This window comes from Mus musculus, chromosome 9 (genome assembly GCF_000001635.26).
Source record: "Mus musculus strain C57BL/6J chromosome 9, GRCm38.p6 C57BL/6J".
NCBI classification, from domain to species: domain Eukaryota; kingdom Metazoa; phylum Chordata; class Mammalia; order Rodentia; family Muridae; genus Mus; species Mus musculus.
In genome coordinates, this window is record NC_000075.6 from 118,839,334 (window position 1) to 118,852,279 (window position 12,946).

Sequence of the window (12,946 nt, forward strand, 5' to 3'; positions counted from 1 at the left end):
ACAGGGAAGTCACCTCTGGACTGCCCCTGGCACCGATTCCAAAGCTTAGACTACTCCCTGGGAAAGGCATGGTGAGGAATCTAGTCATGTGGGTACCTGCTCCCACTGTCATGGGCTGTGGCCACCTTGTGAGGGACTGATGTCATCTCATGGGAGGAAGACAGATGTGGCTCCAGGGGCAGTGGCAGTGGCCCTGCATGGTCAGAGTCATGAAGCACCATTGTCTCAGAACAATGGGAGAGAGGGGGAGGGATGTGAGAGCTATTTTAGTACTGTTGCCATTCAACATTTGCTGGTAGAAGAGGAAGACATCAGGCCAAGGGGAGGACAGCAGAGCAGCTGAGGTTAGCAGATGTTTGGGAGCGACATCTAGAGGAGGGGGTAAGACAAGCCCTGTCCAAACCTCAGAGGGTCTGGGACTTCCCAGTTCCATCCAGAGAGGGCAAGCTTCACTTTCAGCTAGGACCCCCTGTTCATTCCAAGTGACAGAGCCATGGTAAATATTAAGTGTTCCATTGGTTTAGCAAGTCATACCCAAGAGCCATGTCTCCTCCCAAGGCAGCCGCTTGCCCTAAGCATCCCAGGCCCGACTGAGGACTGAGGTTTAAAGAACTAATGAGTCACAGTGAGGAGAGCCCTGGCTTGGAATCCCATTGAGCTATCTAGAAGGTCGACTCTCTCTGGCTCATATCGAGGCTGTACAATGTCTGAGCTGTTCCTCTAGGTCCAGAGTGCTGATCCCTCTGCCTCTGGGCTCATGCTGAGATGTCCGTGCACCTCCTTCCTGGAAACCATGTCCTAACTTTGATGGTCACTGTTCGGGCTGGCTAGTTTTAACGGTCAACTTGCCACCGGAGAATGGAGTCTCAGTTGAGGGATTCCCTTGATCAGATTAGCCTATGGGCATGTCCTTGTTGATTGAAGTGGGATGAGCTAGCCCATTGTGGGCATAGCCTTCCCTGGGCAGGCATCCTGAACCATGTAAGCCAGGAGAAAGCTATGTGATAGTGAACAGGTAATGTGGGTGCGTTCAGCCTTCTGGTCCTCACTGTGGGTGTGATAAGTTCCAACCTTGATTCCCTCAGTGATGGGCTGTAACCTGAAAGTGTGAGCCAGATAAGCACCTTGCTCCCCTGAGTTGTTCTTGCTTGGGGTGTCTTATCCCAGCAGTAGAAATGTAACTAGAGTTCTATTTAGGAAGCAAACACTTCAAGAGACTCCACCTACAACAGGGTGTTCACCTGTAGCCCACCACTGCATAGTCAACAGGAAGAGTTAAATCATGGCTCCTGCTCTACCCCGACCCCTGGTTGTGTCTTTCTCTGATGGAAGCCTACTCGCCTGTGTGACCGGGAGGTGCCGGAGAGTTTCTGTCCTCTCTCTCTTCCACCATAGCAGTTCTCAGGGGTCTCTATGCCCTCAGGTGGGACATCCAAGATACATGCTCTCTCTGTCCTGATTCCCGAAGTCCTCCCCGATGAGCCTGAGTCCCAGCCGCATCCAGCATGCACCTTCCTGCTGGGTAGCAAGCCTCCAGTGGCTTCTCCCCTTTCCTGGTCTCTTCATTACCTATTGGTGTTTTCTGGAATCACCTCCCATATGTGCTCCTTGCCCTGCCCCCTTTGTACACACAGAATGGGGACAGATTGGGTGAGTCTGAAGGATGTAAGGATTGGCGTGCGCCACAGGGCAGGCATACCAGCTGCTAAGCAGCTTGCACTGACCACTGCCCCATCCTTCCTCTTCTCTCCCCACACAGTGGCAACTTGGAGCGCTCTGAAGCCCTGCATGACAACACTCTCACACTGACAGTGCCCCTGGTGCATGAAGTGGACACGTCCATCACTGGGTAAGTATCCAGGACACAGAGCACCTTGCAATGGAAGTCTACTCAGCTCCTAATTCACGTGCGTCATAGCCAAGAACAAGTGGCCTTGCCACCTCCCTGCCTGCCAGCCTGAGAAAGCAGGAAGAAAGTTTGTCTGTGGTAGCCCTTAGCCACCTCCCATCTGTTTTTCCCTTCTGTCAGCCCCAGCTACCCAGGCACATAGCTAGTGCAGGAACATGCTGATACGTTCTCTGATCTTAGTATGCACCTATTCCTGGCTCCTGATGCACACTATCACTCCAGACTGCTGTGTAGCGGCAGGCGCTGTGGTTACAGGAGTAAAATACCAGCTAAAAGCTGCAGTGCTGAAGACTACCACTGAGTGTTCCTCGCACCCCTCCTCACAGGAAGGCCGCCCTTCTGTTCAGCTCCATAGTTCCTGCTTGTCATATTTCTGTCACGTCCTTGAGTACAGCCAGAAAGGGCTCTGCCTCACATCTGTGATGGTCTGGAATGGACATGGAGCCATCACAACAACAATGGCAACCTATCCAAGTGGTGTGCACAGCCATCCAGTGCCGCTGGTCTTGTTGGTGGTGGTGGTGGTGGTCTTGTTGGAAAGCTGTGCCTGCAGGGGGGCAAAGCAACCTGAGACAGCTTCCAGCCAGAGCTTAGAAAACTGAGAATCCAGCCCTTGTCTCCAGCTTCAGCAAACAGATTGTGTGTACCTCTCTGATAGCAGCAAGGCTGGGGAGAGGGGTGGTGGTGCGGAGGGTAGGGGGTGGGTGTCATACAGTTGGATTAGATCAAATGGGAACTCAAGGAATTCTTAGCCCAAAGGCAAGCTGAACTCTCTGAAAGTTCAGTTTCTTCTGTCTCAGTTTTCAAGGGCTCTGGATCTAAGCCTTGGTCCGGAAGAGAAAGTTGCTCCGAGAGGGAGGGGCCGCCCCTGCAGTAGCTGGACTCTGCTGGGAGCCAGCAAAGTGAGCACCCTGGATTCCTCTTTGGCATTCTGTAGCATGGCTCAGTAGACATGAGGCGTTGGTGGAATGAATCTGCAAAATGGCATACACTGCCTATGTTCACAGCTCTGCTTTAAGTCCCATGCTTTCTTTATCCATCCTGCCTAAGGGATGGTAGAAAACGCCCAGAACCAGCCTTGTCCTTAGGGGTTACATAGAAACACCTCCCACACACACTTGATCATGTTGTCAAGGCCTTAGGAGACCTCAGTGTGAGGCGCTAACTGTCCCCATGAAGCCATCTGTTAAACAAGTGACTGTGCCTCTGATCTTTCCAGGGATGGGAAATTGGGGCGACTTTAAATTTATTATCCATAAAATGCCTGTTTCTTCTTAACTTTTATTACATCTATTATGTGTGTTTGTGTGCAAGCATGAATGAGCATGCACAGGGACCATGGTATCTGGAGGTCAGAGGTCAACTTAAGGGAGTGAGCTCTCTCCTTCCAACATGTGGGTCCCAGGGATTGAACTCAGGACACCAGGCTTTGCGGCAAGCACCCTTAGCCATCTTGCAAGCCCCTGAAATGCCCAATTTCTAATAAGCATGGGAGTCTGACAGATATAAATATGCCTTAAAAATGAATTTGTTATGGTTCCGCTTGCCAAATACATAATTTACTTACATTTATTTCTCAAAAGCTTCTTATCAGCATAATCTACAGAAATGCCTTTCAAATGACAAGCAAAACGTATGATTTTATAATTAAGGGATTTTTTTTTCTTTTTGGGGGGGAGTTGTGGGGGAGGTTAGATTTTTGTTTTGTTTTTAGTTTCTGAAGCTTTTGAATTTTAAAACTTTGTTTTAGAAACATAATTGGGAAGATGGCTGGAGAGATGGCTCTGTCAGTAAAGTCCTTGTGAAATAAAAGTGTGAAGAACTGAGTTCTATCCCCAGGGCCCCTGGGTTGGCCATGAGGATCTGCAGATCCCTAGGCCTCTTGTTCAGTGGCAGTCCCTGCCTCAGGAACTAAGGTGGAGAGAGGAGACACCGGATGTTGACCTGTGACCTCCACACCTAAGTGTTCACACATGAGAACCAGCAGATACCTATAGACAAAGAAATATAACCTCAGCATGCAGTGCTTAGTAGCTTATTAGTATGGCCTGAGGTAAGAAGATATATGTGTTAGGAAGTCAGGGCAGCTGTGTCTATTCATGGAAGAGAGAAATGACCATCCAGCGAGGAAGAATGGCCTGCTGGAGACACACGGTGGAAGAGAGATATTTGAGTTCCCAGTCCAGCAGTGACCTGGGGGGCCTGGTCTCAGGTAGGATGACAGATTTCACGTTTTCCTCTTTCAGAATTGTGTCCCCAACCTCCTTCGTGTATGGCGAGTCTGTGGACGCATCCAACTTCATTCAGCTGGATGACCAGGAGTGTCATTTCCAACCAGTCAACATTACTCTCCAGGTACCGACCGGCCCGGGGTGTGACCGCTCACGCGAGGACCAACTTTGTTTTCAGAGGGAACTGTTCTGGTCCGTTTTCCTGGTGTGGGGGTGGGGTGGGAGTGGGGCAGAGATATTGAGGAGGTGTTAACCACACGCCTGCAGACCTCGGTGTTTGTCAGGATTTAGAACAGCCACATCAAAGAGCAGCGCTCTCAGCCTTCCTAACACTGTGACCCTTTAATACAGTTCCTCATGCTGTGGTGACCCCAACCATGTGTTGCTACTTCATAACTGTAATTTTCCTATTGCTATGAGTCATATGTAAATATCTGATACGCAGGATATCTGATATGCAGAACATCTGACATTCACCTCTGTAGGGGTTGGGACCCACGGGTTGAAAACCATTGCCAAACAAGAGCTTCATCAGGAAGGCTTATGCTGCCCATGATCCCTGTTAGTATAAGGGCTTTAGGAGACCCTCCAGGGCACTGCCACATAAATTTCCTCCAGAATTTTCATGCTGACTCCACCAAAGTTTTCTCACCCTGAGGACCAGTCTTTCAGAAGTACAGTTTTCTGAGAGCAAAACCCTGTGAGCCCATGCGCCTTGGAAAGTGTGCTGACTCCTCACTGGGCTAGGGCTGGCTCAGCTTAGGTTCTAAGCATCAGCTCCACAGGTCTGCTGGGTGTGTGCTCTGTAGACATCCAGAAGACCATGGTTGCTTCACTTGGAGGTTGCAGACTTTTTTTCTGAAACATCCAGAAAGTAACCTTTTGAGACCTTGTGGGCTACACTGTGGCAGCTGTGGTGCTGTGGAGCTGTAGCAAGAAGAGATACTGGTCTTTAGCTACAGGGAAAGAGATACTGGTCTTTAGCTATGCACCTTCCTTTGCATGTATCTCTTATAGGCCATGGAATGTTACTCTTTAGGTTTTTTTCCCCAGAAATTTAATGATGTAACTTTCTTAGTTTGCTGGATAAGAGTTAGATACCTGGTCACATTTGGTCTGTGAGGCCTAGTTTGCCAGCCTTTGCTTTAAAATTCTAAGGACAGCTTCTCAAAATTGGAGTATGTGGGCATGAAGCCAGGAGGGTCTCAGCGTTGGCTGGTCTGTGTTCTTTAAGGGGAAAGTATAGAGAAATGTGGCCCCATGAGAAAGGATGTGCAGGGTGCTCCCAGAACTGGGTGAAGCAAGCCCGGGCCAGGACTGGAAAACACAAGAAGAAATGACTCCTCTTATTTGGTGAAGTCTACATCTCACAGTCCTCGGTTCTGCCTCCCAAAGTGTTCCCTAGCCTGCCCATTCTCCTCCATGGAGACAATGGTCTTCCTATGTGATATTCACTATGGGGGCCAAATAACAATGATCTTCCTTACCCGTGTTTCCTCCTATGTGGACATAAGAGATGACAGATGCTGGTGTGGTGAGGGTGCAGGGGATGGGGCTGAAGCTGATGTGGTGAGGGTACAGATGATGTGGCTGAAGCATTTTGGGACTCACAGAAGCCGGTCTTCCTCCATTCTGAATGTTCTCTGGCCAGAAGAGCTCTGAACCTGTGATGGATAACACATGTTTGCAGCCTAGAGAGGATGGGTCCTTGACTTGCTAAGCCCAACTGTCACACCCGCCCTTGATTTACAGAGGAGACTGGGAAGAGTTCAGTGACACTGTGGGGTGACAGCTGTGGTCACGCCTCCATGCTGAGGTGCCTCAGGCACCTCACAGGGCCTGCTCGTTGTTTCCCTTTGGGTCTCTCGGTTGGATAGGAAACAAACACCAGGTAGATTTATTTTGTTTTTGTGATTTATATCCTTTCTTCTCTTGAAATACAGGATGCAGACAAGAGAATTATTTAGAAAGGTTCAAATGACCCAGACAGTGTCGTAAAAAAAATAAAGAAAGAAGGGGCAAGAGGAATGCTTGCTATATAAAATACTAGATTTATAACAGATACTAAATATTAGTGCCTGCTCAGAGGATAGACGGAAAATGGATGGGTGGATAGATGATGGGTGGGTGGGTGGATGGATAGATGGTTGGGTGGATAGATAGATGGATGGATAGATCAATAAATGGGTGGTTGTATTCTGAGAGAATGCAGCTTATTCTTCCAGTTGGTTTTCTGAAGATATTTTTAAAGGGAACTTAGAGTTTGGTGTCTAAGAATATAGCTTATTTCACATGTGACCCGAAGCAAAGAACCCAGCTGTCAGTGTCCCTGGGGAATTCATGGTTGGCATCATCCTTAGATAAAACACTGAGGGAGCTTCAGCCATCAGTTCAAGTTTGAGGCAGTAAGCTGGGTCTGAGAGTTGCTAGTGAGCTTCACATTAGGAGAGCCACTACACACACACACACACACACACACACACACACACACACACACACACGTTAGCAAAGGCTATGTTTCCTGAAACCGTATTGACTGACTCACTTTTCTGGTGAGAACAGTTGTCCAGCTGGAAGGTCACAGAAATTGGTAATGACCAGGGGTGAGGCTGGTGTGGTGTGGGGAGAGGCAAGGAATATGGAGAAACCTCTTGAGCATCTCCTTGATCAGCACTATCATTCCTGAAGCAGAAACAAGACTTCCCCAAGAAGAGGTCCTTCTGCGTCTTCTATTAGTAGGTCTGCCATTCAGTAAGATACATGTGAGCTAAAAGACTCCATTGCAGATGGGAAGAGACAGAAATTCTAGTCTAGGCTGGCTTTCTATGCCAGCCTTGTGAGCAGTTTTCCCAGAGGAGACACAGAAGGTTGTTGACTGTTAATAGTAATTGGTTTGATTTGGATTAATCTAGTTTGATTTGTCCAATCAGGAGTCAAAATGCTCCCCCCACCTGGAGAATTATAAGGAGATACATTATATATGTCACGCCCACACCTTCGCACAGATGCAGATGTTAGGATGTTATATGGCAGGCTATTGTTACTTCAGTTTGTTGGGTTTGTTTTTGTAGCTCACTCTGTAGCCCTGTCTAGCCTAGAACTCAAAGACATCCATCTGCCTTGCCCCCAGGAGCCATGTGACACACCTGGATGCTTTATTGTTTCTCTGAGACCAGCTCTCACTGTGTGACCCATGCTAGCCTAGAACCAGCAACTCTCCTGCTTGTGCCTCCTAAATTCTGGGAAGATAATGTTAAAGGTGAATCTGATCTTACAAGCTGCCTCTAAGAAGTAAGAGCAGGCAGCAGGAGCCATTCTCCTGTTCTCCCATCCATGCCTTCAGTGGGAATCCCAGGCGTGGGATTTGCATGTCGGGCCTCTGCAGTTCTGAGCTTTGAGTTTTTCTTGAAATGAGTTGTTTTCCATGGTGGCTGGATATATTTCTTTTTCTTGTCTGAGGGCTGTTGTTGTAAATGCTGACCTTTGGAATCAAGAGTTGGCAACAGCCTCTCCTCCAGTCTTATCTTTTTTTTTTTTTAATCTTTCACTGAAGTTAAACAACCTAATGTGAAAAAGAACTAAAGGCCTAGCTTTCTAGGGAAAAGCTGGCTACAACTAGAGCTCACACCTGCAGTTGTGTGTGAATGCACTGTTCGGGTAGTTTTGATTGTTGTTGGCTCTGGTGCCCTAGCCTCAGCTTCAGAGATATGTTAAATCCCTGAATTTTGTTTCTCAGCCCCAGGCTGCCAGGCAGGGTTCGCTCCCTCCTCTCTCCCAGGAATCCCATTCTGATCATCTTTTTTAACTGACAAATTAAAATTCCAGCTTAGCATGGTAGAGCATGCCTGCAGTCCTAGCTTTTGGGAGTCAGGCAAAAAGATTAGGAATCCAAGGTCAGTGTGGCCCATAGAGTGGGTTCCAAGGCAGCCTGAGTGCTCAGAGAGAGAGAGAGATCCTTTCTCAAAACAGAACTGAAGGAAACAAATCTATAAGCTTCACTCATCCTTTTTCATTAAGAAAAAGAAATATTTAATGACACACCTCTTACACCTTGTCTGTATAAAGTGTGCAGGTCAATGATTTTAGAGTGTTTTAGGACTTAGAGTTCTATCACCTCAAAATAAAGAATTCACAGTTCTCAGTTATTGGTGATATAGACATACCTTGAAAATAGTTGAAATTGGTACAGGATTGGCTCCAGACTCCTTCAATAAAGCAAACAGACCAACAAAGCAAGTCATACGGGTTTTTTTTTTAAAAAAATGGTATTTATACTGTATGATAGCACTTAAGTGTATAACATAGTTTCTAGAAAAACAAGACTCGTGCTTTAATTAAGCGGACTGCATTGGTCAGCTGAGCATTGTTTTAACATTGTTGCCAGGAGAAGATGTTGCCCCAGTGAGGATGCATGCTGGCCAGCCTGGCTGTTAGCTGTGAAGGCTGCAGAATCGTGGTCCAAAGTTCTGAGGATAACAGGGACAGTTAGCTCAATCAGCGACTCTTGCCCTCATGAAGAGTTCTTGAGAGGATAGGGTGATACTTGCCATTCTACCTACAGGAGAAACACTTACAAAATCGAAGTCTGTCTTCTGGTATCTTCCAGGGCCTTGCTATCCAAGTTTCGGACATGTTCTAAATCCCCCAGGGTCAGTTTAACAGCTTCACCATATCTTAGCCAGTGCATCCCATCTCAAGAAAACCCTTCTTTTAATGCCTAAGAGACAACTCCCCATCCATTAAAGTTTTGTTTTAAGATGGCAGAAATTTGTTCTTATCTCCAGGCTTCATTTCTAGACTGTCCCGCCAACCCCCTCAGCTATGTAGTGAGCTCCTGCCTAGAAGTCTCAGACTCTGCAAAGTCATCCATAACAGTTGGCATCAAGGGCTGGAGAGATGGCGCAGCGGCTAAGAGCACTGACTGCTCTTCCAGAGGTCCTGAGTTCAATTTCCAGCAACCACAAAGTGGCTCATAACCATCTGTAATGGGATCTGATACCCTCTTCTGCTGTGTCTGAAGACAGCTGCAGTGTACTCACATACATAAAAAAATAAATAAATCTTAAAAAAAAAAAAAAGAGTTGGCATCAACCCCATTCAGACGCCCATCACACTGATGTCTGAATGATCATAACCATTGATCATAACTGTTCTCAGTGGCAAACACTTTCTTGGCTTTCAGACTTTCCCTGTGGTTAGTTTAATCTAGGCACAGTCAAGTCTTAGTGAGTAATCGTTGGCCATTGGATGTGTCTGTAGAGAATTATCTTCATTTTAAGTGACTTGGAGAGGCCTGCCCACTCTGGGTGGTATCATTCCCTTGGTAGAGGGTCCTGGATTGTATGAGTAGAGAAAAGGAGCTACTAGCTTGTATGCATTGGTTCATCACCCTCTGTTCTTGCCTATAGATGTGCTAATGACTAGCTGCTTGCAAATTCCTGTATCTTTAACTTTTATAAGACAATTTGCTTTAACTTGGAGTGTGAACTAAAACAATCACCACCTCCCTTGATGTGTTCCTCTAAAGATAGTTTATTGAAGCAACAGGGACAGGAGCAAAGACCCATCAAAGGAGTCAGGCTTTGGCAGCTATAGCCTTATGAAATATAATTCTGTAACAGTAAGACTTGAATGTCAAAATCAGTCCTCTATCCACGGGCTGCAGACAGAGTGCTATGCGCATGCGTGCAAACATCGGTCTCCTGATACATTCCACAGTGCATCTCTGTTCACAGCCTGTTTGCTTAGTTATTCATGTGTTCATCAGAGTAGCACTTTTAATTTCCTTAGAGAATGTTTCCTCTCCATTCGCAATTTAATTGAATGGTGTGAGAGACATGCCCACTGGAGCTCTTAGGTGCCCAGGTACAATGTAAGAGAGCAGTAATCTTGGAAGGAATCTTCTCTTGGGAATAGATCACAACAATGAGTAAAACAAATTGCAGGTCAATCTTGGTTACTCTGTTGCAGCACATGGGCTAGCTCAATCTTGGTTACTCTGTTGCAGCACATGGGCTAGCCCAGTCTTGGTTACTCTGTTGCAGCACATGGGCTAGCTCAATCTTGGTTATTCTGTTGCAGCACATGGGCTAGCCCAGTCTTGGTTACTCTGTTGCAGCACATGGGCTAGCTCAATCTTGGTTATTCTGTTGCAGCACATGGGCTAGCCCAGTCTTGGTTACTCTGTTGCAGCACATGGGCAAGCTCAATCTTGGTTACTCTGTTGCAGAACATGGGCTAGCTCGGTCTTGGTTACTCTCTTACAGCACATGAGCTCCAGCCCCACTTGTGGATCATTACAATGATTTTAGAATAATCTAAAATATTTTATCCCACCCCAGGCAGCCAATACTGTTCTGTTCCTTTAAGTTACCCATTCTCCAAATAACCCCTCTTAATCTATTTCTATTCTGAGTTTGATTGGCAATCTTTGCTCTGTCATCTCACCCCTTTGGGTCTCTTTGTGGCTTCTTTCTTTCCCCTCCTTACTTGGCTTTGAGATGAAGTAGAGAAGAAAAGTGGGGTGGGGAGGAGTATAAAGTTTTACCCTGATCTGATACAGAACTCAAGAAGAGCTATTCAGATGTCATCAAACTGCCATCAGAATGACCTAGAGAACACATGTGACAGCCCTTTGTAGGGATCAGAAAAGTTCATTTTGGGACCAGCCCCTCTGTCACTGAAGGTCATCATTATCCCAAACTGTGCAAAGAATAAGTTTGGACCAGGCCACTGGGTCTCAGAGATGACTCCTGGGTGCAATGTATCCTGGGAAATGTCGATGTACACCCCCACCCATCCCACCTGTTTCGAAAACACTGGCCCTACCCACACCACCCTCCTGTATTTAATTGTGCCCCCTAGATTGTTCTGATTTTATTCTAGAGTGCTGAGAACCCCTGAACTTCATTTTGATATCTGGGTTCCCACCAACTATCATCAATGAATGAATTTCTAGGTATGTAAAATTAAATACAATTTTTAGCAAGAAGCGGATAAGAAGATGCTTAGTTTTGTTGGACCCCCATTATTTAGTGTTTCATTTCAAAGTCAGATCTGAGTGATGTAGTTCTATTCCAATTAAAAGCATATCTAGATGAAATAAAATCACATTCATACCATCACACTTCTGTGTATGGCTCAGGGACTCTTTAGGCATATGATGTATCACATGACCTTAAGGTCTTGTGTGTCACTGACACTTGTCACGTGCATTATTCCACAGGTCTACAACATGGGTCCCAGCACCCTTCCTGGGTCATCTGTCAGCATCTCCTTCCCCAGCCGGCTGTCACCTGGTGGCGCAGAGATGTTTCAGGTCCAGGACATGGTGGTGAGTCCTCCGTTTGTGTCCTATGTTGGTTTCAGCTTTGAGGTGCCTGTTTGAAATTTGTATCCACTTACCCTGGAATCTTCTCAGGAGGTTCAGGAAGTCAAGGTGTTTTCACACTTAGGAGACATACCAGGGGAACCCTGAAGAAAGACGTTCGTCTCTATGTTGAGGCAATTTGGTTGATGCCACAAGACCTTGGAAGGGATGAGGAGGGGATGGTTGTAAATTCATCCCCCAGGGTGGCTTGTGGCCCCTCTGGAAACTCCCAAAGACTATCTGTAGTCTCTCTGTGTGTGTGCATTTCCTTGAGAAGAGCCTCAACATATGTAAAGATTCTCAAAGGAAACCGATACCCAGGGATTAAAGATCAATGAGGTAAGACATGCATGATGAGACTGAAACCCAAGTTCATGTGCAGAATATGAGGCCACCTGATCCTGTGTCACCTGTCACTGACTTTGTCTGAAGGGACACTTTATAAGCATGTATGGTCATTGCTACACACCTGCTTGAAAGTGTACTCCGTACCTCCAAGGATTTTCTCCCATCGACTTTCATTCTTATCTTCCCAACTGCTAATGGGCTCAGGCCCGCCTTATTCTATACTCCTTCCCTGGGGCTCAGCAAGACCCAGGGACCAAAATCTAGCCTGTGCTGATGACAGCACCAGTTTCCCTCCAGCCCAGACCCCTTCCGGGAATTTCGGGATCTACCAACCAACTGCATCAGTGTCTAATGGACTTAAACTCCAGTGTCACCCCTCTGGTCAGCTTGTTGTTGTTGTTGTTGTTGTTGTTTACAATCCTGTTGCTGGGGTAGATTATAAAGAAAGTAGGTTTATCCTGACTTATGGTACTGACCACAGTCTAGGGGATATGTCTCATATAGTGAAAACCTTCATGTCAACAGTATCCCAAGGTGGTACAGATCACCATGTGACAGAAAGTTTGTGCATGTATCTTTGTGTGTGTGTGTGTGTGTGTGTATGCATGTGTGTGTGTTTCTGTATGTATGTGTGTGTCTGTGTGTGGACATATCTATGTGTCGGTGTGTGTCTTGTGTGTCTGTGTTTGTGTGTGCATGTGTCTGTATGCATGAGTGTGTGCATGTGCATGTGTGTCTGTATGTGTGTGTGTATGTGTGTGTCTGTATGTGTATCTGTGTGTGTGTGTGTGTGTGTGTGTGTGTGTGTGTATGTTTCACTAGGCTCTGTTTCTCCCTTTATGTAGACACCAGCAATTGATCACAGGACCTACACCCTGGTGATTTTGCTTAATCCCAGTCACCACCAAAGGTCCCCTCTTTAAGCACTGTATACTAAGCACTGCCATATTAAAGATGGGAGATTAGCAGCCCGTGTGAGCATTAGAGAGCAAACCACACCCACGCCATAGCACCTTTGGCCCGTTTCTCTACCTCAGCAAGCAGCCAGTCTGTCCTTCAGCCCAGGGCAAGGCTGTACATCATCCAAAA

General features: G+C 46.6%; 1 protein-coding gene and 1 long non-coding RNA gene across 4 annotated transcripts in view; one reads left to right on the forward strand and one right to left on the reverse strand.

Moving 5' to 3' along the window:
• Itga9 (integrin alpha 9) overlaps positions 1–12,946 on the forward strand; it is a 294,295-nt gene that overhangs the window by 232,625 nt on the left and 48,724 nt on the right. For all 3 annotated transcript variants that reach the window (NM_133721.2, XM_006511918.4, NM_001113514.1), the window contains 3 exons: positions 1,760–1,849; positions 4,156–4,264; positions 11,366–11,473. In NM_133721.2, the coding sequence (NP_598482.2) occupies positions 1,760–1,849; positions 4,156–4,264; positions 11,366–11,473 (307 nt within the window). The remainder of the gene's footprint in view (positions 1–1,759; positions 1,850–4,155; positions 4,265–11,365; positions 11,474–12,946) is intronic.
• Positions 4,972–11,660, reverse strand: Gm39454. The gene is made up of 4 exons (XR_003948270.1): positions 11,545–11,660; positions 8,304–8,345; positions 5,628–5,804; positions 4,972–4,998 (listed from the first exon to the last, which is right to left on the reverse strand). It is a non-coding gene; the product is annotated as a predicted gene, 39454 (long non-coding RNA).